General features: G+C 43.7%; 1 protein-coding gene across 1 annotated transcript in view; it reads left to right on the top strand.

Moving 5' to 3' along the window:
• Positions 1-26,387, top strand: part of DISP3 (dispatched RND transporter family member 3) — a 135,216-nt gene that overhangs the window by 67,033 nt on the left and 41,796 nt on the right. The window contains exons 6-13 of the mRNA XM_086920042.1: positions 811-971; positions 5,541-5,680; positions 10,242-10,369; positions 17,097-17,264; positions 18,643-18,804; positions 21,163-21,285; positions 22,555-22,691; positions 25,398-25,579. Of these exons, the coding sequence (XP_086776168.1) occupies positions 811-971; positions 5,541-5,680; positions 10,242-10,369; positions 17,097-17,264; positions 18,643-18,804; positions 21,163-21,285; positions 22,555-22,691; positions 25,398-25,579 (1,201 nt within the window). The remainder of the gene's footprint in view (positions 1-810; positions 972-5,540; positions 5,681-10,241; positions 10,370-17,096; positions 17,265-18,642; positions 18,805-21,162; positions 21,286-22,554; positions 22,692-25,397; positions 25,580-26,387) is intronic.

Raw genomic sequence — 26,387 nt, 5'->3', positions numbered from 1 at the left:
GGCCTTCTTTGGCTAAACAACACAACAGTAATCTCACTTGAATAACAAAGCTGCAAATTTAGAGTGCAAAAATGTAGTAATTAGAAACACTACTAAAATTAGCAAATTTGCAAAGACCATTAAGGAAACACAGCAGGATGTAACACCTAGTATCTCAAACATGGAAGATGGGACACTTGTACTACAATACATGCAATTATGCCACTTATGAACAAGTAAAGAAAGCCCTCTGCATAGTAGTAAATCAGCAGTAAACTATCCAGCTTGGATAACACAACATGATCTGGCTTCACACAGAAGTGAAATAAATCCCGTGTGCAAAACGGAATCCTGTCAAATATGCTGCAGGATAGCCTGCAGTTACTTCATTTCACTAAAAAGATACTCACTTGGGTACATGATAGGAAAGTACCTCATTTCACACAGCAAGGTATGACATCACCAGGGTTGCAAAGCAAGAAATGGCCATACTGCCTTACCATGTCAGAAAGTGAACTCCTTTATATTACTCAAGAGGTTATACCCTTTCCGGTCACAAGGCTTGAAATTGCTTTACTGAAATAAATAGCAGGTAAGGATGTCACTTTGGTAACACAGCAGGAAATTACCCCTTTTAGTAGTACTGCAACATATGACGTCAGTTAGCAGCGCCAGGGGGTATTTCACCAGATCAAGCATCTTCTGACATGTCCACTATTGACCTGAATGCAGGATGTCAGTCGTGGTTTTCTCCATGAGGAAGAAGTGCTTGCCTTGCTTCCCTGATGAGTCACTCCTGTTCTTCTGATTGTGTCCCTTTATGCCTGACAGGTGTGGATGATGTCTTTGTGTTCATCAACACATACCATCAGGCCGCCCACCTGAAAGAACCACAAGCACGGATGATCCACACGCTACAGACCGCGGGGAAGGCAACATTCTTCACTTCCTTCACCACCGCTGCCGCCTACGCTGCAAACATCTTTTCTCAGGTCTGAAAATATACATACATGACACCTTCATACAGTGGCAGATGGCGGAGAGAAGCCTGCAACAGAGTTGATAAAAGTAGCACTGCATTAACAAGGAAGGAGGCATGATGGGCCACTTAGAAAGGAGAAAGGAAGTGTGGCATACCCTATAGAAGAAGTTGCAGGGCTGGCCCAACTCAGAGCAGATGAGAGAAATAACGCTACCTAGGAAAGATATGGGAGTCACGACAATCACAAAGGAGATGGTAGAATAGTCATTATCCTTTGGGTAGATGTCTAGAAGTGGGACTCCCCTTTTAGGAGATTGACAGTAATGGCATAAACTGCACAGGAGATGGCACAACCCATAGAAAAAAATGAGAGTTGTGGCACTGATTGTAGAGGAAATAAGAGGAATGCCACAACTGATGGAGGGGACCAGCAACATAGCACAAAATATGGCAGACATTGAAAGGGATTGCACAGCCCAAAGAGAACATGGGAGTAGTGGGACATCCCACCAAGGAAAAGGTACACCATTAGGAACATAGATGTGAAAATCACTAATACTTCAACATCTGCATGCTGAGGATTGGTTCATAGTAATGGGCAGAGAGTCGGCTTATGTGTTCCCCAATGGTAGGATTCTTCTGTCAATGACCCCGAATGGCTGCTGCCTCGACAGGCACTTGGGTTCTAGTCATAGATAGTGGGCACCTCTCCGTGTGGGTCTGGTGCCAGTTGATAACAGTGGACAGTGAGCATTACTAGTCATGAAACGTTTTAGGTATCGCTGGTTCATTGCAGTGGGCAGTGGGTATTAACAGTCATGAATGGTGGATGCCTATAAATACATGGGGTTCCATAAGTCATAGTTAGGAAGTCACAGGTCATAGTTAGTGAGTCTTACTCAAGGATAATGAGTCTCTAAACAAAGAAAATTGCTCACTATTCATGTATAATTGGCTCCCAGCGGGTCTCTGAAGGTGGATGGTAGAACTTAAGTCTTATGTAAATTGTCTCCAGTCAAAAATAATCTGTGCCCTGGGAGAAATCTAAAATACACCAACGCAATTCATGCCATTTCTGGAACTTTGCATTACACTTGTTATGCAAAATCCCCCAAATTATGCCATCATGCCACAATGCATAATTATGTGGTATTTTATGCAAAATGTTACCATGAGCGCTCAGGAACAACGTGAACGGTCAAAATGCAAGCGGCTGTTTCCCACGACTCGTGTTTTTTGCTATTTTTTCAGCGTGAAATGTATCCTTGCATCAAACATTGATGCATTTCACACTAAAATTTAGCGCTTGGTGATGAATTTAAATTTTGTGTAATTACGCATAATGTCACATTATTTTGCTGTAAATTGCGTATATTTTGCACAACCATATTTTTAAAAGTCACATTGCACCTCTCTTCATAGGAAATTGTTCTCTTGCAGTGGCTAGTAGGTTAGTTAAAGCTAATGGTTGTCTAATGGGTCTTTAGTCATAAATAATGTTCCTCAAGCAAGAAATGTGCAATTGGCTGAGTAAAAAAAAACTAATTACTTAATAAACAAATCAACTTTATAGAATACAAATTCTAAGAAACCATTGCTGTTCTGGAGAGGAGTTGCCCCCCTTCTCAAATTCTCTTGCTTTTTCCCTTTCACATTCCCTCTATCAATATTCTCCTCCTTCCTCCCTTATTTCCAAAGGTAAGACAAGCTCCCAATTCTCCTCATTCACTCATTTTTAAATAGGTTTGTTTCTCCCTTTCCTGTGTTTCTATCTTTTCGCACTTTGTTCATGCAGACCTTCTGCTGTACCCTCGTTCTTCTTCTTTAGCCTTTCGTTTCTCTGCCTCACTCTACCTTTGTGTCTTTGCCTTATTTTATCTACTAATTCATTAAAACTGTTTCCTAACTGGGATTTGCTATGGGGCCCACAAATTTTTCTTTAAAAAGCAGATTTTTATGTAAATAGCCTGTTTCAAGCCACATTGATGTACTTTATTATACATCATAAAAAGTTGTATGCCGTCAATCATTAATCAATCAATCATTACATTTGTAAAGCGCCGTGTGACCTCATGAAGTGTATGTATGTATATATATATATATATATATCCGTTCACCACTCCTACCGACCGGCTCTGGACGCCGATCCCTCAACGCAGGTACAGACCACACCAACGCTTCAAAATCCTTTTACAGGTAGTTTTATTGCTCCCTTGTCACCAGCATGACGCGTTTTGGCTACAACACGGTAGCCTTGATCACATCAATATATATATATTGATATATATTATACTAGCAGCCCGTCCCGACCTTGTCCGGGAGCAATCAGGCTTCCCCCACCCTCGCCCGCCCCGACATTGTCCAGCAGCCCGGGACCCCGCCCGCCCCGACCCCCGCCCGCCCGCCCCGACATTGTCCAGCAGCCCGGGTCCCCGTCCGCCCAGTCCCCCGCCTGCCCCGTCCCCCGCCTGCCCCGACCCCCACCTGCCCCGACCCCCGCCTGCCCCGACATTGTCCGTTGGTCCCCTGTAGCCTTACCTCAGCCGCCGCTCCTCCCCCGCGCTCCTCAGTTCACCGCTCCGCGGGTCCCCCGGAGCCTCACCTCAGCCGCCGCTCCTCCCCCACGCTCCTCAGTTCACCGCTCCGTGGGTCCCCTGGAGCCTTACCTCAGCCGCCGCTCCTCTCCCGCGCTCCTCAGTTCACCGCTCCGTGGGTCCCCCGGAGCCTTACCTCAGCCGCCGCTCCTGCCCCGCACTCCTCAGTTCACCGCTCCATGGGTCCCCCGGAGCCTTACCTCAGTCGCTGCTCCTCCCCCGCGCTCCTCAGTTCACCGCTCCTTGCCGCTCGTCACCGCTCCTCGCGCTCCTGGACGCCGCTCCTCCCCGCGCTCCTGACGTCAGCACGCAGGTCGTGGCCGGCGCAACTTCGAAGAGACTACTTTTTTTAAGGTACATTTTTTAAATAACGCATATTTTTATAGTTTATATAGCCTATGTCCATCTGCACACCCTGACAATTACAATGATGTATCGGGTGTGTGGATTGGCGCTGTGGTTCCCGAGTTTACCCGCCTCAAAGGTTCAAAGTTCTTGCTTTATAATAGTAGTATAGATGTGTATATAATACAAAAAAGAAGCAGGGAATTCTGGGTAGTTCCCAAGTTTAGGTGGAGAGCAGCTCCAACGACACTCTGAATCTCCTCACCTGAATTTTCTGTTTTCCTAGCAAAGTTTTAAGCATATGATTAGCACAGTACCATTCACACCGAGCTATAAAGGAACAAAGTATTTTGCCATTTCTACAGCAAAGTCTTTAAGCATGGGATTAGCACAGTGCCATCCACGCCAAGATATAAAATGACCACAAGTCTTTTACAGCTTTGGATTTGTAAACTACCATCACAGCCAACCTGGAATGAATAAAAGCAATCCCCGAAAAGTGTTTTTCTCATATATAAATATACATATATATATTAGCTCACATTTTCACACAAACATAGTCTAAATCGAATTTATTTCATGTGATTCACGGTGCTGAACTTATTCAGTTTCCCTAAACAGATAAACAAGTTGAATGGGTGTTTAACACAGAATGGCATCCTTCCATCAGTGCTGGTAAAAAAATATCCTCTTACAATGACAGTGCAGCTCACACACATGAAAATCTCACCTTTGCAGGCTCCTGCTTGAAGCATGCATCTACCAATGAATCCCCCCTGAGTTTGTGAAAATAAAAATTGTAAACGCAGAACTCTATCAGCAAAAAGTTACACTGTTCAATGTTTCCCTTTATTTTCTCTTTTAATAATCTGGTGTTAAACCTACTCTACAGTGCCAATGTACAAATTTGACATAATAATTAAAATATTATTGTATAAAACATATTTTAAACATTAGCACATTATCCCCAATAAAAATGCAAATTTCTCATAAGATTGATTGACTTATGTACAGTCTCAGATAAATAATGAAAACTAAATGGATTACACTTACATAATCAAATCTTTCTAAAGTGTACTAAAAGTAAGAGGTCATGTAATATAAAATGACATGATGATTAATATGTAATATGGTCCTATAATGCCCTGTCGGGGTTCAGGTGACATTTATATATACCTGGACCTTCAGCCTCGCAGTTTATAAATGGTAGCAGAACACCCAATGGCAGTATAGGCTCATTTTACACAATTAGCCGTTATGGATTCTCTATCTAATATTAGGCTCTAAAATGGTTTTCATGTATTTTGCTTGATTATAATTTGAAGTCCTACATGTGGAGTCACATTATTGAGTACCTGGTGGGAGGCCTGTAGGAGAGACAGTACCCAAGTTGGGATAAGGAGGATGTGAGAGGTTCGTAGGAGGGCCCTGCTTGGTGAATGAATGATGACTATCAGTTGCTTGCTGTGAGCTAAACATTGAATGGAGTGTTCAGATTTTGAATTATCTTGTAAGCAAGGGTAAGAAAGCCCATAGCCGGTCCCTTGTCATTGTATATAATTGTTTTCTAGAAATAGTTAATGCACTTGGCGGTGCATTAACGGTTGCTTCCTGACTATAGTTTGGGTTCCTCTGTGCAGATTCCAGCTGTCCATGACTTTGGCCTCTTCATGTCACTCATTGTCTCCTGCTGCTGGGTAGCGGTGCTGTTCATCATGCCGGCTGCGTTGGGAATCTGGAGCATCTACATTGAACCACTGGAAGGCGCGTGCCAAGGAAGGTGAGTCATGGGATTGTGATCAGACATCTCGTCATGCGGAGGTGTGTGTAAGGTCCCTGGTACCATTTATCAGGAGCATCGTTATGAAATAGACATCCTGAATCTGACTGATTAAGGTCAGTATTGCGGGGATTCTGTAGATACTCAGAACTATGCGCAGGAAAACAGGACCTTGTTGTATAGGGGTTGTACCTTCCTACCACCTTAGTACCCAAAATCCCAAAACCGACTAGCTATAGTGTCTCATTTGTTCTCCTACATAATCACAAAGCTTCAAATGATTAGACAACCCAGAACACAACACTCCAGACTCTCTCAGGAATCGGGGAAGACATACCCTTTTGCTTACTCACTTGTACTTGTCCACAATAAGGATTGTCAGTCACTGTACAGTTCAAAATGTTCATTTTAACTATTGTGCTCTATAATGCAGTATACAAGCCACTACCAGCAGCAAAATGCATAAACCTAGAACAGTTTGCATTGTTACAATACCATAGAATATGAAGGGGGATGTCATCATATACAGACAGTGGAAAAATGACTATAAGTCCTAACCACCCTACCCTTGGTAAGTTGAGGTTTATTATGTAAAGGAAGATCTCTGGGCTTTGTCAGCAGACCCCATACCTTAGTGCCTTAGATTATCGTCTGACATCAATTTCATCTCCTAAATTTGTAAACAAAAATATCGCCCCACTGGAGATAATAATAGTAAATGTACCTCCAGGGAGAAGGACCATATTTCTGAAAGCAATAATTAGGACACAATTTATACCTGACTACCAGATAACAAGAAACCGGTGTGAATGCGTGTGTCTCCATGCACACCATACTGTGATTTATTGTGCTTTAACTGTGAGGTGAAAGGTTCTCTAATTAAAGGTCTTGTCCCACTTTAACCCGTTGTGTGCTGCCGTCGGCCGTTGGCCGACGCGGCCCCACCCACCTTTTAGAACGCCCGCACTGCGCCGAAATAACGGCCGCAGTTAAGGCGTTAATGTATGTTCTGCCTTGCTTGTTACGCACATTTGTGGCACATTTGACTTTCTTTGTTAGCGTTCGGTGTCATGCAGCAACTTTTTGTAGAATGTTTGTCTGTATGCGGTGACAGAATATTTGCAAATGACTCCGTGGGTGTTTGATTTTTCTTTTGTGAGTGTTTAAACATATATTTTGAGCATTTTAGATTTTCCAGATGTCTTCATCTATGTTTAAGTGGCATGTTAGTATATTCTTCTGACTGCTGAATTGCAGTGCTAATTTCTTGGGTTGAACGTGGCCATCGAAACACAATGCTAAAAATATTTTGACTGCACCTGACGTGTATTCTTCATCATTGCTATATATGTGTGTGTGTCTTAACAGCTTAACAGCTGAGGTATATGTAAACTGTAACTATCTTCAACTTTTTTTATCTGAGATGATTGTGGTTGGATTCAATACTATTACTAAGCTATGTGCATGAGATGATGAAACTGCCCAGATGAGCCAGTATGTGGGTCTGGGTCCAAGTGGCCAATGCCAGTGATGTAATGACACTAGCCATTGAACAGGTGCACCTTTCTTAGCTGACCCTATCAAGAATCATCAGCACACAGGAGTCTCTTGCGAGTGGCTCATTACAGTGCCTCTTAGCAGAGTTGTAACTGCCCACCTTCTCCCCACCTGATGTGAAAGCCATGTCTTCCCTTAATGCTCTGTGGGGCGCCTGCTCCATTTTTCTTTGTTTGGGCACACAACTGCAATGCCCAAGTCACAATGACATCAAGTGAAAGTCCAACTTATTTATTTATTTATTTATTTATTTATTTATTTATTTATAAATAGCGCAAGATACGCAGACTATCAGACTGGTATTTAAGGAGAAATGCCAGCCTGTTTGACTTTACCTCCAGATCCTGTAGGTTGTAGAGAACTTTTTGAAGTTTCAAAATTGGTATTGCATCTTCCCTTTTTGCCTTCTTCCCTTCTTGCCCACGACCACCCAAACAAGACTTGCAGTGGTTAAACTGGACTGTGGAGCTCCCTTGACTCCCAATGGTTGCTGTGGTAGAGGAATCAAGAGCTTTATTATTATTTTACAAGCAACGGGTTGAAAGTTATCAGTTACACTGAAAACAGAAATATCACCAATGCTTATGAATGTAATTATGCAGTCTAAGGCATTAACTAAAATAAACATTTATGTTAATACAAATTAAATAAGGTCCAATCCAAATGAACCCCTATTGAGAAAACCAGATTTTTCTTGCCCTAATCATTCCAGGGATATGACCCCAAACAGCTTTGACCTCTTCCACTCTCGTGGAAATGCAAGGGCCAATGGTATCCAATGGCATATTTGAAAGCTCTTCACTTAGGTGCCTGCATGCAAAGGAATGACTAAATATCATCCAATAAGCCAATGCTATGCTATGGCAGAACTAACACAATAGCGTCAGTGCATCTCTTTGTACCACTTTTACAATATAAGGCTGCGTGCTCGTGTAATGCGAGTTAAAAAATGCTTGACATTTGGTTGCTTTTCACAATATGAGCCTGAGACCTCTGGGTTCAGCTTTTCATAGATGTATGGAACTTTAAATCCGTTGTTTCTTTTCTACATAAATGGGAATTTTCGTCACTTTTTTGATTATGTCTATAGACCTCCTGGGGTTTTTGAACTTTAGATAGCTTGTTACTCGTGACAACTAGAAGCACAAAAACGTGGTTCCTGGTCATCACCCTCACATTTTGATGGTTCCTCTCGTATTCTTAGAGGAGCTGGTATTTAAGAATACATCCTGGGCCTGATAACATCAGTCTGGATTTTTATATACCCCGGTGGTGTCCTGAGTTATAAAGAGGTTATAGTAAAAGGCCCCTGTGAGGTCATAGCTTAGTTCTAGATGGTCTTGGTTGCTTTTTTCCCTGACAAATAAGGTCCTTCCAACTTCACAGTTCTAGTTATCATCCAGTAGAGATCAAAAGTTGGTTGTAGTGCTCCAGAGCGACCTTTTGCAATAGTAGGGTCACTGGCCCTGCTCAGTGCCCTCCATGTGTAGTATGTCAGCTGGGGAATGGTAGTTCAGGAGGCATCCTTAAAGGGGAAGTGTGCAAAGCAAAGACTTTCAAATTTTTGGCCGACCTGGAGTTTCATCTGCCAGGATATCAGATGTCACCACTTCTAAGTGAAAAGCTATTTACATGTGCGTTGGTGAGAGTGCACCCTCAAGATTGGATCACACTCCTGCTGGTTCACCTGCCCCCTGCTCTGGGTCTAAATGGTTTGTCCAATTTGATGCTCGGATGGGGCTGCTGGCCAGTCTAGTCCTCAGCTGACTCTGCTTTCTCCTGGGCTGAGGGGGCTCTAGGCATGTACACCAGGCATGTATCAGGCAGACAGAGCGAGCCAGGGTCCAGAGGTCAGGATTTATCATAGATTATGTCCTCAGCTGGAATAAAACTGGGCATCATGCCAGGTCTACACTATGTTATGATTTTCAGGTCTCTGGATTTCACAGGGATTCATGCCAGCGTTTATACCAGGGTAGAGACCTGAAAGGGAAGGTGCATAGCTCCTAATCACAAAAGAACATTTAGCAAGTTTAAAGGTCTCTGGCCAGTCAGGGTGGAAAACATTATCTTGGGTGCCTTAAATGGAACTTTAGAGGGAGCTAGCTTGACTGGAAACTTTGTATATTCCAGCCTATTAGCTACAGAAGAAAATCATTTCTGTTCATAAATTGTCAATTCAGACATTACTTGGGAAATGGTCTTACCCAAAGCACTACTGCTGAGCTACTGACTGGTGTTTCCCTCTAGAAAGGATGTTTCTTGGTCTAATAGAGACGTTTCCCACACACTTGAAGTGAATGTACAAGATCTTTTTGTATTTGACTGTATGGATTCACGTGGGGCAATAAGTGTCACTACTAACTATAGCCAATGGTTTCCCACAAAGTTACTGATGGACTGCTACCCACCAAGATGTCTTGATATACCCTTCAAAGGAGGTTACTACGTCGAGGACAAGGTCACACAGTTATGATTAGGCATAGGGCTTCAGGGAGGAAAAACTACAAATAAATCAGATTAGAACTGCTACCACTGACAATTGCATATTTTCGTTCTTAGTTCACTTGAGTGTACAGCATGTAGTGTGGCTACAACACCAGTGACTAGGTAGCACCCTTACTATGCCACACCCTTACTATGCCAAGGGACCTGAACACCCTTGATGTGGCTGTTGGCATAAGCATCTCCCAGCTGGCCAATTTGTGGCCTCACCTAGGCCCAGTGTCCCTTGGCTGTGCTGCTTGCAGTTCCCAAATGTGGAACAGAATCACTGACAGATGCAACATAGGAAAAGGAGCGTCACTTCCCTACATACTCACATTTTTTAAATCTAATTCTTTGTGTGTGTGAGACAATGTAATAAGAGAGGTTTATCCACAGTTAACCAAAGTTAAAAAAATCCGCAAGTCGTTTAATATAAAATGGTTGTGAACTGTGTGTCTGTTGTAAGAGATACCAGCAATTATGCATAATGGTAAATTTGGATCTCTTCTTTCATCAGCTGCCAGCAGAAATGTTTAAATGCCAGGGAACCCCGGCTGGCGGGGGAACAGGGATCTCTGCCCATTCATGCTGGAATCCACTACTTGGATGATGACATCCCCCTCCTCTCAGCGGATGATGAGACAGGTATGGACCGTACATGTACCAGACACAACAAGCATTTGCAATGCAATAGGTCTCGCATTAATTACGTTTGAGCTATTGGCATTGCTAAATATTGCAACACCATTTGCAACAAAAGTCTATAAATTGTAGGCCCAAAAAATGTGTATGCATTTTTGTAGCAATGTTGGCATGCTGCGCTTTAGATGAATATGTTTAAAAGTAAAGTGCGCCATACTGCGATTGCTACAATAGTTAATTGTAGATGCGTTAACAATTGATGTGTGTACTGATGGCTGGTGGTGTGTGTGCCTGGTGGAAGCATGCAATGCCGGCTGGTGGTGTGTGTGCCTGGTGGAAGCGTGCATTGACGGCTGGTGGTGTTTGTGCCGGTGAAAGCGTGCACTGACGTCTAGTGTGTGTGTGCCTGGTGAAAGCGTGCACTGACGGCTGGTGGTGTGTGTGCCTGGTGGAAGCGTGCACTGACGGCTGGTGGTGTGTGTGCCTGGTGGAAGTGTGCACTGCCGGCTGGTGGTGTGTGTGCCTGGTGGAAGCGTGCACTGACAGCTGGTGGTGTTTTTGCCCGGTGAAAGCGTGCACTGACGACTGATGGTGTTTGTGCCTGGTGAAAGTTTGCACTGATGGTGTGGTTGTGTGTGTGTGTGGTTGTGTGTGTGGTTGTGTGTGTGTGTGTTTGGTTGAGTGTGTGGTTGTGTGTGTGTCTGGTTGTGTGTGCGTGTGTGTAGTTGTGTGTGTGGTTTTGTGCGTGGTTGTGTGCGTGGTTGTGTGCGTGGTTGTGAGCGTGGTTGTGTGTGTGGTCGTGTGTGCATGGTTGTGTGCGTGGTTGTGTGCATGGTTGTGTGCGTGGTTGTGTGCATGGTTGTGTGTGTGGTTGGGTGTGGTTGTGTGTGTGTGTGGTTATGTGTGGTTGTGTGTGTGGTTGTGTGTGTGTGTGTGGTTTTGTGTTTTGTGTGTGTGGTTGTGTGTGTATGGTTGTGTGTGTCGTTGTGTGTGTGTGGTTGTGCATGTGTGGTGTATGTTGTGTTTGTGTTTGTGTGTGTGGTTGGGTGTGGTTGTGTGTTGGGTTGGGTGTGGTTGTGTGTGTGTGAGGTTGTGTGTGTGGTTGTGTGTGGTTGTGTGTGTGTGTGGTTGTGTGTGTTTGTGTGTGTGATTGTGTGTGTTTGTGTGTGTGGTTGTGTGTGTGTGGTTGTGTGTGTGGTTTTGTGTGTGTGTGTGGTTGTGTGTGTGCGGTTGTGTGTGTGTGTTTGTGTGTGTGGTTGTGTGTATTTGTGTGTGTTATTGGCCCAAGACTAAAAGTACATTAAAAGACAGATTAGATAGATAGATTAGATAGATAGATAGATAGATAGATAGATAGATAGATAGATAGATTTGATAGACAGATTAGATAGATAGATTCAATAGATAGATTAGATAGATAGATTCAATAGGTAGATTAGATAGATTCAATAGATAGATAGATAGATAGATCGTACGTACATCTGGCCAGTTAAATGAAGAACCTTGCAAACAAACCAGTATTAGACAAAATCATACACTTCCAGAAATGCTGAAAGAACACACAAACATTTGCACCGACGTAATAATAATAAGCGCTTATCCTTTCAAGACATTTAAGAAAAAGCCAAACCCTACCTTAAGGTCAGCTAAGCAATGTCTTTAATCACAAGCAGGAAGCACGCATGCTGCAGTGCCCCAAATCTCACAGTGCTTGTGGGGGAACCACTGCTAGCTGTATAACTGCAATAAAAAAAGCAAGCTCAGCACCCCATCACTCTGAAAAATAGTCACACGCCACTAATGTGTACAAAATACAAAATGAGAGAATTTCAACCATAAGGTGTAAAACAATAACAATAATAATTAAAGTGGTTTAAAAATGCGCCACTAATAGTTTCAAGAACAGTTTACCATTCCTGCTCTGTGAGGTTTGATTTCAAATGGAATTCACCAATGGAAGGAACTCTGCGCAGGCCGGGCTTCTCTCAGCCTTGCAACATCCTGCCTGCCGCAGCGAGGAAAGGCAGCCTACATTCCAGCACTCCTCATGTTTGGCTCAAAAACACCCTCTTCCTGCCCGGATTCACTCTGTTCCTTCCCCACTGGTGTGCCCGGTCTCTGCGTGAAACACACACACAAACACTGCAGATTCGCTGGGCACACAAAGCCCGTGCCTGGCATTCCTGGCGGCGGCCCGGTGTGTGTCCTGCACTCACCGAGGACAACTGACTCCACTGCGGCGGGACGACCAGTGGGGAACTTTCTGCAGTTAGCAGGCTGCGTGCCCGCTGCGCACAAACCCACATACAACTCCCCACAGCCACACACACACACACAGTCTGGGCACCTGTCGGTTTCCTCACCTCACAGGGCGGCAGTCCCTCGCGGCGGCCCGGTCCCCTTCTGGCCGCACTGCGGGGCTCTCACCATAACATTCCTGGAGGCTGCTAACAATGAAAGGTGGACCCGCACCGCCGGGGATCTGGCTTCCCAGTGCTGATGTCACTCCCGGCCGGGGACTCCCTCTGAAGGCCTGGGCCGGGAGGAAGGCAGAGCTCAGGGGCCAGGGGAGGCGGTTTCGGCTGCACGGCCAGTGAAAAGAGGATCTCTGCTTCCTTGCTGCAGGAAGATCCCAAACCGGTGCAGCTTGCATGCTACTTGCCGGGAAGGAGTTGGCTTTGCGGAGAGGAGAGCAGCCGGCCTTCAGACGGGATGGGTGTCTACTGTCCACGCAGCTTCCTCTCGCAGAAAAAAAAGCTTTTTCTGTGGAGCCGATGGGGGGTGGGAGGTGGTGAACGCGTGTCATGCACGGGTGCATATCTCCTGTCCTGCGAGCGCAGACAGGGAGGGAGGGGGAGAGAGGGAGCGAGCTGAGCACTAGGCACGTTAACATCTCCTGTTCACGTGCGCGTCCACATTTACAGTCCGTCTCTTGCGCGTGCCTATCTCTTGTCTCGCATGAGAAGCAACTCCGTAACAATACCTCTCGCTGGCGGTAGCACTTCGCGCTGCGTTTGCCACGCGAGACCTAAATATGGCACTCAGAGGAGCAGGCCACAAAGAGAGTCTGCCTTCCAGCATTTCGGTTTTCACACCTAGACATGCTGCAACACCAGCACCTACAACAGGAATAATACAGGGCCCAAAAAGTACCTTTTCTTCAGCCTTAAGTGTATTCTGAGAGCATGATGTGGTGTGCACCGGGATCTAATACAGAATTGGATTCCGGCGATGTGCCCTGTGGCACAGAGCACATTAATTATTATTTTGCCTAAGGAAATATATCATTCATGGTTTTATTGTACTTATCACTTTCTATATTTTGCATAAATACATTTAATTTGTCTTTCCTCTGTGTAATATCGTAGTCGTTCTCTTAGTAGTCAATGAGTATGAAGTACTTTCAGTATTTTTAAGCAAAATCACAGTAGGATTAAAAATCTGGAATATACGAAAGCTAAGCCACTCACCTCACAAATCTCATTTCATCTAGAACCTCTCCCTTTTAACATAAATCTTGGAGCTGTGAATATACCAACAGGAGAACGGTTTAACTATCTTAGCTATTTGTTACATGTGGGAAAGTTGACCCGAGCCCTCCCCACAAGAGAAGGTGTAAGCTGAGGGCATGTGGCAATACATATCCCTAAGTGCACATAAAACAACAGGATGATATATAAGTTCAAAATTGTAGTGTAGTGCCTCCACCTTAACTGGAATGCAGAATAGTGTAAGCAGTCCAGAAATATTACTATTACAAGGAGCCATATTGTCAAGAGTGTGTTCAGTGCTGCTGTATGAAATTAAATATATTTAAACACAAATAATGCGCATGTCAACCACAGTGTGTAATTTAACTAAAGTAAAACATTACGTAAAAAATGTGCAGCCATGTGTAATAAAGATATGCTTACTCTATTCTATACTTCTAAAATACTTAATTAAATGAATTTTTAATTCATATTAAAGACTTTGTAGTTCAGTTAGTCTTGGGTTCACTTAATGTGGTTAACTGAATATTTCCTTGATGCAGGCTTATTTTGGGCTTGTAGATCATTTGGCTTTCATGTTTGTAGATAAATAGTCTTGCCATTGATTTAGTAAAAGCACTTGTAAAATCTTCAGTACTGAGTTGATTTCAAATATACTCTTATAACACTAGTGTGAAAACCTGAAAATGTCTGTTCAACCTTCCTGCATTTACTTAGCTGTCACGCAGTCTGCATTCCCTGTGCAGGCTTTTACACATCATTCAGTATGTTCCATTTAAGTATTAAATGTATTTCTATTGTGGATCTTTAAGCGATATAACATTATAACATTGACAAGCTTGCATTCCTTTGTCAGAGTTGGACCTTCAATAGTCAGAGATAATGAGCTATCGCTCTCCTGACCTTTCTTCAGCTTGCAATGACAGCGCACACCAATAATGGAAGCCATTTATGCTGAACATTTTTCAGCTTCAGTGCTTGGAGCTCAGAAAATAATGCCTTTTCTTCAGCCTGGAACCGACCAACCTTTTAACTTTGAAAAGTTCACAGTCTTATTGGAGTGCTCCGCTTTAATTTGTATTTTTGTTCCGCCGTCACTCCTTCTCTCCAATTCCTGTGACTTCAACTGTTTCTGTCAGGTCCTAATACCACACACAGTTGATCCATGTCTCATTGAACACTCATGAAATTGTAAATGTGTACCATTCTTAAAAGAAGTTGTATTATGGTCTCCTGCAAACCTATTGGAATGAATGGATTGTGGCATTGGGCTAGCAAAAAAATGTATTGATCATACAGATTAAATGCAGTTTACTGTTCAGTTACATAATTGTTTAACATAACATAAATATACCTTTGTTCAGCATATATTAATCTAAATATATATATATTAGCTCATTTGAAAAATATGTTTAGATTACATTATTTTAATATTTTAACCATCAGCAGATTCAGTAATACCACAACAGCACACACTATATATATGATATATTACAGATGCTGTGATAGTGCCTCTGTTGATATAGTTAGGTCAAACTTTCCATTTAAAAAGCATTTTTCTTCTCTTTATAACTTCGACGAATCTGCACAAACCTTCACAAATAAAGTTATTCCAATTTGGGTTTGCGTGGCAAGTTTCAGGCAGATCCGTCAAGAGTGTGAGGGTTCAAAAGAAGGAATGGGTCAAAAAAGTAACTTCCAATTTTAGCTCTGATAAGATTCTTTGATCTCCAATATAGGAATAACGCTGAATGGAATCACACCAAACTTGCCACGAAAGTGGAACTTTACGGAAGAAAATGTCTTTTCTTCATTTGTTCTGTAGTTTTCGAGAAATTAGCATTTCAAGAAAGTGTCAGTTTGAAAGGGTTAAAAAGTTAGAGATATCAAGACCTTTAATCTGTTGATCGAAAGTTAAGAAATTATATAGAACTTTGATTGGACGAGGGAGCTTTTTCTCCTAAAACAACGCTACATTGTCAGATTTTGTGCATCTGAGCCAAGTAGCAGGTTTGAGTATTTTGCTCTTGAATCCCACAATGAAGCACGTTTATGACTTCGTTCACTTGTGTCAGAGTTCTATACATTTGATCAGGACTACATTGTGAGATTTATCTATCCCTGCCATGCTACACTGAGAGAGTTTGTGAAGCCCGCTGGACTACCCTAAGTGGAGGTTTTGCACCTAGAAAATACTACAAGGGGAGTTTTGTGCACATGCACCAGGCTACACTATTGAGGTTTTGTGCATTGAAGCTAAGCTTGAATGCTAGACTTAATACTGTGGGCTTCTTCCAATTAAACCAAATTACACCAAATCGCTTTTTTCAATTGAGCCAAGCTACAATGAGGTATGTAGTAACCCTGGGCAAAGCACTACGCTACGCTCGCGTAGTTTGCGAAGTTTGCGCAACTTTGCACTCGGCGAACTGCACGTAGCACAGTGCAAACAAGCGTAGCGTAGTGTAGCGGTCATTTTGTGCTTGCTCGCGGTCCTCAACGTCAAGTTGGCGACCGCGAGCAAGTAAAAGGACATCCTCGCAAAACTTTTTCCTTGTTCGCGATCAGCAACATCAAGTTGCCGATCACGAGCATGGAAAATAAACCTCTTGATGAGATTCTCAACGCGGGAAGGTCAGGTTTCTCATTGTGATTGGTCACGCATGCTCGCGACCGCTCGCGTTGAGAAACTACCAGTCCGCGTTGAGAAAGCTGCAGCTCGAGTAAAAATCTACTCGAGCGGCAGAAAAGTACAGCTCGCTCTGTGCAAGATGCTGTTTTCAATGATTGAACAGTGCCGGATGTTTGTCCGCACTGTGCAATAATTGAAAACGACATCTTGCACAGTATGAACATGCTACTACGCAGTTCGCGTAGTGCTACGCGTAACTCGTGTAGTGCGAAGTGCACTTTGCATAGCTACGTGTAGCGCTACTTCGCGAACTACGCCCACCCTTAGTATTTAGTGTATCTTGCCAATCAGCACAGTGGGGTTTCATGTACTTGAGCCATTTTACATTGCATAAATATTACTTAATTATAACATATTTACATTTTTGGCTACCTAATTCAGGCTGCACTTGGAAGTTGTGAACACCTGGAAAAATAGCCTCAGAGCATACAGGTAGATCCCATTAAGGGGTGTCTTGACTTCCATAGAAATGCAGCTTGCTAAGTGATCTGCCTCAAGTCTGTTTCTTTTGTACAGTGTTAGCTCCTGACTGTACATTTTCATCCAGCAGCCCTGGAGGTAGGGGATGTGCCCTTGATCTCAGTATTCCCAGAGACGAATCCGCAGCAGCAGGAGAAGAGAAGCCAGATGGATCGAGTAATGGTCTCACAGCTTCAAGATCTACTGCATCACTGGGTCTTGTGGTCAACGGTGAAGGGCCGGTGGGTTGCTGTAGGTAAGTAGTGCCAAATAGTTTGCACCATAAATCCATCTATTTTGTAAGCTGTATAAGACAAGTGCTTAATTGAAGCTGCTAAAAATGTGGGATCAAGTTGACAAACATTCAAATAGTAGGAAACTATGTGCACATCAAGAAATGAAGCCACCACATATTGAAATGAGAAGAGAAAGTGACCTATCCTTTTTTGAAATGAGAAGAGAAAGTGACCTATCCTTTCACAAACACAAGATAGTTATTGATTAAGGCATATTAGGCATTATTGTATACCATCAGAACGTTTGGCTCGGGAGACACAAACCAGGGCTAGGGGAGTGTAAGATGCAAACTGTGAAACTTGTAAATGATGCTGTGCTAAATTGCCTTTTCCATCTGGAGTGGGCACGTTGTGCCTTTGGGAATGTTGAACTTCCCATATTGTTATGTAATATTCTAACGCTAGTTATTGGCATATGAGAGGGATCTGTGTGTCCAGGTTCTGTAGGATAGGATGAAATGGATATTGACTGCCTATGAAAATGTAATTATATTTTTCCTAAATGAATACCTGACAATTTAACATGGAACTTTAAATGAACACAACTGCCTAAAAACACTGCCTTTGGCAGTAGCTAAATTACGTATTGCATGTCCCAGTGTGTCCTGGATACATTGACACCTGGGGGCATATTTACAAAAGAATGGAGAAGCGTGGCGGTAAGCAAACATTGCTAATGCAACGCTTCTCCATTCTGAAAACGCAGGGATGCGCTTTATTTACAAAGATATGGCACATCCCTGCGTTTTCCCTAGCGCTGGCACTAAATTAACCTGCCAAGCGTCAACCCAGGCACCCTTGCACCATAGTGCAAGGCTGCCTGTGTTAGGGGGGAATAATTGTTTATGTGCAGGAAGGTGTCCGTTCCAGCACATAAACAATCACAAATGACGATTTGTAACTCCTATGTGTGCTGCACTCATAGAAGTTGCAAATCGTCATTTTGCTATGAATGTTTATGAGCAGGAAGGGTCACCTTCCTGCACATAAAGAATCATTTATGGCATTTTGCTGTTTCTATGTGTGCTGCACAATGCAGCACAAGCAAAAACGAGGAGAAATAAAGCATTCACAAGGCAGTGTTGAGCCACGTTAAGTGTCTTAACGCTGCCTGTAAATTAGGCAAAGCCCCTATCACCACAAGAACGTCTTTAAAAGTGATGTTTTTGTAGCGATAGGGGCTTGTAAATATGCCCCTGGTCCTTTCTAACACACCACTTCCCCTCACCTTGTGCTTTCTTGGCTTCTGCCATAGTCTCTCCTTGCCCTATACTGACATTTGCCATTCATTTCCCATCACTTTTCAGCCACTCATTCACTGATGCCCTTTCCTTTTAGGGTTGTTCTTTCTGGTCTTGGCCCTCTCGATATTATTTGCGAGCAATCTCCGTCCAGCCAGCCGAGCGCCTGTTCTCTTCAGGTCTGATACAAATATACAAGTGCTTCTAGACCTCAAGTATAACCTGAGTGCTGAAGGAATCTCCTGCGTTACCTGCTCAGGTGAGTGCTGAGACGTACCAGTGTGATACATGCATGCACGCTTTAAGCATGTTATATTGAATATTACCATTGTAGGTGAGGGTTTCAGTTAATTGACTCTTTTACTTGTTCGTAAATATGTTTAGGGTTTTGCTTCTGTTACGCGTACAGGTAGGTGCTTGACATCTATGTTACCTGCTGAGGTGAATACCGAGGAAGATTGCTTATGTTTCCTCCTTAGATTAGTGACTGGGAGGGAAATCAGGGGATCTCCTATGAGATTTATTCATATATGATGCTAAAAGGTTCTAGTCTTACATGTTTAGGGTTGTAGTGAGTGAATCCAGTGATACTTGCTCACATGAGTGATGTGGAACTAGCATTAATTATTCACGTGAGCACTAGGTGAATCTCCTATGTTACCTGCTCAAGTGAGTTGTTTTGGGATCTCCCAGGAGTGCTTTCCGGATCTCCCTTTAGTGCTTATGGGATCCCCCTTGTTACTTGCTCAGGGAAATACTGAGTGAATCTGTCATGTTATCTGCTCAGGTGTGTGCTTTTGGGATCTCCCTTGTTACCTTCTCAGTTGAGTGCTGAGTTAATTTCTCATGTTACCTGCTCAGGCGAGTGCTAAGGAGATGTCTCTGCTGGGTGCAGCTGTACTTGTTAAGTTAAATATGGAAGAGATCTCTCCTCTGTTGCTTTATGGGGTAGGCACTAAGGGCATCATCCATGTTGCTTGCAGAGAAGATTCAATTTGTTTCCTACTCAGGTGAGTGTGAAAGGGAGCCAGTGCTACCTCCTGAGGTGAATGCTAAGCAAATTACAAGTTTCCTCACAGCCGGCGGTGACATGGAGGTTTCTACCCCAAGTCCACCCTAGCAGAGAGGAAACAAAGGGGGCCCTACAGGGCCCAATGTGCCTTCTCCACTTGTTGATGCACACAGGTGGCATAACATGTGCCCCCCGTGTGCATGCACAACAGTTCCTGCATAGCATGAACTTTAAAGTCCATGCCGTGCAGGGACTCTGTGAGGCGTTCCCATTGAGGGGCCTTTTTCAAAGGCACTGCCCTGGGAACGCCATACTGCCCACCCACCAGACTACAAATAACTTGTAATCTGGTGGGCGGGCGATGATGAGCCTTGGCGGTGTGGGGCGTGGCGGTGGATTAATGCCCTTGGGTGCTTATGTTACTTTTTCAGTTCAGTGCTAAGTGGATACTGTAGGTTACCCTTTCATGTATATTCTGAGTGGATCAACTATCACCTGAACAGATGAGTGCAAAGTGGATCTCATATTGTGAGAACACCTGAGTGCTTAGTGTATCTAGAGAGACATGCTAAGGTGGGTAGTGATTGAATGTATTGTTAACTTGTTTAGATTAGTACTCAGTGGATCTGATGTCACCTGCTTAGGATAGTGCAGAATTCACCTTGCATGCTTCCTGTCCAAATGAGTGCTGTGTACATTGTATGTGTTACCTGGTCAGGTGGTTTCTGCGTGGATCTAAAGTTACTTTTTCATGCGAGTGGTGGGAGGATCAAGCATTACCTGTTCAGGTGAGTTGTGAACGCATGTATTCTCAACTATTCATTTGAGTCCTGAGTAAACTCAGTGTTGACTGTTCAGATGAGTGTTACCTGTCCAAGTGAGTACTAAGTGCATTTCATATATGTTTGGGTGTCATGACTATATCAGCCGTGTGCTTGAGTGAGTGCTGTTTGGATCTCATGTCTTACTGGTTAAGGTAAGAGCTAAATGGATCTAGGGCCTGATTAGGTCTCAGCAGATGGGTTGCTCTGGCACAATGGTGACGGATATCCCGTCCACCAAAATATAAAACAACATAATATCCTGTGGAATTTATATTTCGGCAGACAGGATATCTATCACCATTGTGATGGAATAACCCGTCCGTCGAGATCTAAATCAGGCATTTATTCTTCATTGGTGTTAATAGTAGTATTCTTCGGATTTCCTATGTTATCTGTTCAGGCTAATTCTGAGGGGTCCTTGTGTTACCTACTCAAGACAGTGCTATCTAACTACTTATGTGAATGTTCAGGGTATCCCCTTTAAATGACATCTATTGCTACTAACATGTCTTCTCGTTCAATCATTTAGCCAGACCTAATCTCATTTACTATTACTCTTTTTCATGTAGTAACTTATTCTTACTGTCCTGCTACATTTCCCTGCCCACTGTTTTACTCAATACCAAATGCTTTGATCATTACCTACTACTGGTGACTATTACCTCTTGAATGTCTCTCAAGCACTGAAAAATGTAACTTTCCCTAAATCACTTGCATGTCCACTAACAAGACCTCACAGTCTTTGGTGCACTCCCTCTTCTCGACTGACCCTGTGGGACAGGTTTGTTTCAGGAGAAGTCACGAACTTTGCAAAACAACATTCGGACATCATCAGAGAAGAGGAAGAGAGGTTTCAACCTATCCTGGGGCCGCCATACTGCTATGGCCAAGGTGGGACCAGCGGGTGAGTGCTACTGGTGGGGTCTCCTCATTGCAATGATGGTGGGGGATATGGTGGGGTGCATCATGGGCAGAAGAGGTTCAACAGTTCTATGCTTGGAGGGATGAATTTTGTTGTGCCCACTTTCAGTGATTATATACGTTAAAATTCTCCAATAATGGGGTGGGGGGGGGGTTTGGTCAAATATTCATATCCTAGAGCCACCTAGTGATTCACTGACCAATTCCTTTTGGCTACTTTCGAGCGTCCATCTAACTTCTCTTTTACTTGTTTCTTGACAAGCTTTCGTCAGTTCACTGAATGTACTTTCATTGCAGGATACGTAATTTAAACGCAGCAAAACATACAACAAAGGGGGTTTAAACAGAGTATTTTATCTTTTTTGCCCCAGAATCAAATTGGGGTTTAATGGCTGATTTGTTCTAACATCACCCTGTGTGCTGATGGGACCCAGTAGCATCTTAGTTCAAAATGACCACTGCTCGGGCTGACCCTCAGTGCCCTTGCATTGTCACTATGCCCAGTGACTGTCAGAGTCTGAGAGTCCCCTGATGAATCGCCTTTCTTGATTGCGATATAATATCTACATGCTGTCAGCTATATGCTTAGAGTTTACTCACCATTTCTTGATCCTACACTTTTTCCATGGACATCTTTTATGACTCAGTTTAGGTCCACTGAAATGATTATATGCGAGGATAAACCATCACCATGGGCTAACCTAATTTGGAGCTTGTGGCTGAATCATTTCCCTTGCACAGCCCTGCTAAAGGAACTGGGGTTCAATAAGAAACAAGTATATCATATACACACCATATGTCTGTGAGGTGGCTACCCAGCCAGTCTTCCTAGTGGCTGCACAGATGCCTGACTTTGATTCAAGTCTGTTACCCTCTGTGCTCTGGACAGGACACGTCTGGGTTCTGCCCCCTCATTGGGTTGGGTCAAACCCCACCTCCTTGATCTCACATGGGTTTTGTTTCTCATACGCATGTAGAAAAGGAATGGGTGAACACCCTACACGTGACAGCCAAAATAATGTCATGGCCACAATAAATGTTTCATGTCCAACACAAAATACAATTTCTCACCCTTCCAACTGATGGTTCAAGCTGGATAAAACCTCAATTAGCTTTAGTATCCAGGGGATGTGTGGAATACACTAGAGGTACTTGTTTTGGAGGAAGTTTGTTGTGTAAAGTGCAGGGTCAGGTGTAGGAGAGAGCGATGTCTAACCGTTGAATGGAGGTCTGAGTCTCTCTTCTGTCTTAGATCCACAGGGCACCTTCTTCACCACCAGATGCCAAGGTGATGGTCCCATGACGCTCTACAGGTTTTCCCTTAATGCCAGTCTGCCCTCCCCGTGGCAGCCAGTGCTTCCAGGAGCTGGCGAGGCACCTCCATTCCAGGTGAGAGGCTGGATCAGGTGCTGCTAGAGCAAATTGTTAACCAAACCTCTGAGGTGCATGGTCACTTGCTGTTTTGTAGTGAATAGATCTGTATGTTTGAGGAGATATGATCTTCCTTTTGTGGGTGCTGCTGGATAAGGCTGACACTGAGGGCAATGCTGGTGGAAAGTTCACACTTCTAGGTTCCTTCAGCCCTAAAAGGGTACATCTAGAGGATATTCACGGTGGCAGAGTCCTGTAGCATTAACAAGGCAATGCTGCAAGGATGTTTTAATGATGACACAGCTGAAGAAAGATTACATACCTGGGGAAAGGGTTGCACCACTTGGGTACTGCCACAGTGACAGTCACTGCTGTAGCAGATTATCATTGTCAGAGTCCTTTAGCACTGACAGAGCACTTTAGGATAAACTCTTGCTACTGGGAGAAGTCTCACACTTCTTGGGGCCCTACAGCACAGTTAAGGCGCCCCCGGAGGAGGCTCACAGGGTGGAAGAAATATCGAACAGAGCACACTGCTATAGAAAGTTTATACTTAAGGGACCACTGAAGTACGTAGATACCAGGTTTAACCACTTTAGGAAAAAGCTTAAGATGAATGGAGGAAGCTCCCACTGACAGCACTCCTAGAGGGAGATCGGGTCCTGTAGTTGTGTCTACAGTATACTGACAAAACTTGCAGGCTGGCAAGGCACTGCTGGCGTAAGCTGACACTACTAGAGGCCCAGAACGTTAAGCACTGCTGCAGGAAGCTCGCGTTGCTGGAGTTCAGTAGCGCGCATACCACTGGGGCTACTAGTACACTAATTGCACTCTTCAAGAGGGAGTTGACACTATGTCAGAAAGCATTGATTTCATTTAACACTATGCCACAGTCCTATTACACTGTCTTGACACTCACACTGGTATAGGCCAGGGCACTACTAAAAGACATTCACACTGCTGAGGTTCTATTTCACTAACAGGATACTGCACTAGGAAGATCACACTTATGGTTTATGTATCACTGACCGTGTATTACATTAGAAATCTCACACTGCTAGGGTCCTATAGCACTGACATAATACTGCATTATGAAACTCATCAGGCTACATCCTATAGCACAGACAGGATACTACACTAGGATTCTCACACTGCTGGATCCTATATGACAGGATACTGCATTAGCAAGCTCACATTTGTGGTTCCTAAAATATTGACAGGAAACTGCATTAGAAATCTGACAATGTTGGATTCTGCAGCACTGACAGGGTACTGCAATAGGAAGCTGACACTGCTGAATCCTATGCAAAAAGAACAATTGATGGACAGAATGCAGAACAATGTCGTACATTCACCCCAGCACAGAGATCTGGGCCTAAAGCCTTCATTTTTTTGCACTCCACACCACCCCAGTTCAGACATGGCCATATGCAACTCAGCCTTGTACATGTGCCTCATGGGAACAGTCCAGTCCGAACTGTCAAGCCATGTCTTCCCTGGACCGGAATCAAGCATCCTAGGACCGGTTTCTGGCTATCAGCCATCATCAGCCAAGATAGCTTGACTCCAGTGGTGGAGAGAGCACGGGACTCACGTCTGAGCATACCCGTCCCACTCGGGGTGACAAATGCAAAAAAAAAAAAAAAATTGATAGTCAGAATGCAGAACAATGTCATACATTCACCCCAGTACAGAGATCTGGGCCTAAATCCATAGCACTGCCAGGGTACTGTATTAGGAAGCTCTCACTTATTGTTCGTTAGCACTGATAGGTTACTCCATTGGGAAGATCGCACAGCTGCTGTCCTGTCGGACTGAGAGGACTGCACAAAGGATGATAATCACCATTAAGGATGGCTTGGAATGTATTATTGAAGAGGGCCAGGCTTTGATGAAAGACTAATGATGATGGTGGACCGCGCTGTTAGGTCTGGTAGAAGTGGGAGGGTCTAGTGGATTCAGTAGATCAACCTTGGATGGGAGGACCTAAGAATTAAGTGCAAAGGAATTAGGTAGGAGGATATAGGGATTCAGCGCCTCTGCACTGGATGAGCTACATAATGTGCTTATAGGGCTGTATAAAGTGTGGGACAGAGGCGGTGGGGTGCTAAGTGAGGGAATCTCAGGTGTAAGATTTGGTCTCATGTATGGTGTGGGATCTCCCCAGTGTGTAAGGTTTTCTCAGGGCCCAAAAGCTTTACTAAGTCTCTTTCTGCTGTTGGATGAGCTATCCCCAGTTTGGAAGAGGTATTGCAGTTTACTTGTGTAGGTTAGCTAAAGTGTTGAATTGTGCAACTCATGATGAGGTATCCCAAGTAACGTATGAGTTAGTCAAGGTATCTGATAGGGTTCCTGAGGTGTTGGGTGGGTCCAGTAAGGGTTCACTAAAGGGAGTCTCATAGATTTTTATGTATTCTAAGGTTTTTTGTGGGTCTTGGATGATTTACCTCATGTTGGATACAGTACAGCTAAGGGCTGCACACATCAGAGAGTTTTGAAGGGAACTTATGTCTTTCTATAAGCTGAGCAAGTCAGGTAGCTTTCATGTTATGGGCAGAGAGAAGAGGACAGTTCTCAAACTGTTGAGTGGGCAGAGTTAGAGAATCAAGTAGTAGATTCAAGCTGTGGAAAGGGCCCATTGGAAGAGTTCAGCTGTGAGTTGAGCACAGGGGCAGCTGTTGTGCTGTGGGTCTCAATTCCTGTTTTCATTAATCCATTGTTTAGGTGTATAGAGTTCCTTTGGGTAACTTCACCAAGAAGCTGACAGCTTGTGTGTCCACCGTAGGGCGGTCCAAGGAGACCTGTGCCAAGAAGTGGATGATTACATCGTCAGTCTGCGACGGCCGTAGAGGATGGAAGTTCGACTTCAGCTTCTTTGGAGCAGATAAAGAGCAGCCTCAAACGCGGTAGGTTCAGGTCTTTTTCTTCAACCCGCTTTTGCAAAGATTAGTAACTAGCTGTGTTTTTGTTGAGTGCCATCACTGGACAACCTTTGATTGAAGCACTGAAAAACTGGGAGGGCATAAAATAAGGAGGGATGGGTGTAAACATAGAACACAAAATGGGGTGGGGAGGATGATACACAGAATTTAATAACTTTTGAAGGATGAAAAGCTGGGACAATCATACTGGTCATGAACTGTAGATCACTGAATACTTCACTGTGACTTTTCAGATACAGGGAACTGCAAGTATTCAATACACAAAATAGAGCTTAGTGTACAGTGACAGATATTATGCAAAGGAAGGACTGTAAAAACAGTAAGAGAACAATTAAAAGTAGGACCCACAATGAATATGTGAACTTTATCAAAAGGAATAACTTTGGATTAATGGTGTCTGACTTGCTGTTTAAGGATCAGTACCTGCCGAAAACGTTATCCTATGAATTTCAGTTCTGTGGCTAGAGCAGGAGTAATCCCTGGTGTTGAAACGATAACATTTTATGTTATCTTACGTGTATGTGAGCCGTATTAATATTGTCTCAATGTACCGTGGACTGTCTGGAAGGCACTGTATGTTTCCGTGGGGCTCCAGGATTCCACTTAGGTCAGAACCTGAGTATTCTTATGATGACGCCTTTCCAGTGTTGTGTTTTTGTTCATCCTCATGACTGGATTGAGATCTATTTGTGATGTGAAGATTGAGCTTTAAATTTAATTGAAAGAGGACCCAAACTGAGAATGTTAAATGGTTGATTGGCAGTGCCTCATT

The sequence above is a fragment of the Lissotriton vulgaris genome, chromosome 5 (assembly GCF_964263255.1).
Source record: "Lissotriton vulgaris chromosome 5, aLisVul1.2, whole genome shotgun sequence".
Lineage (NCBI taxonomy): Eukaryota > Metazoa > Chordata > Amphibia > Caudata > Salamandridae > Lissotriton > Lissotriton vulgaris.
Note: the sequence above shows the minus strand (reverse complement) of the source record. Positions and strands in the feature narration are given on the sequence as shown.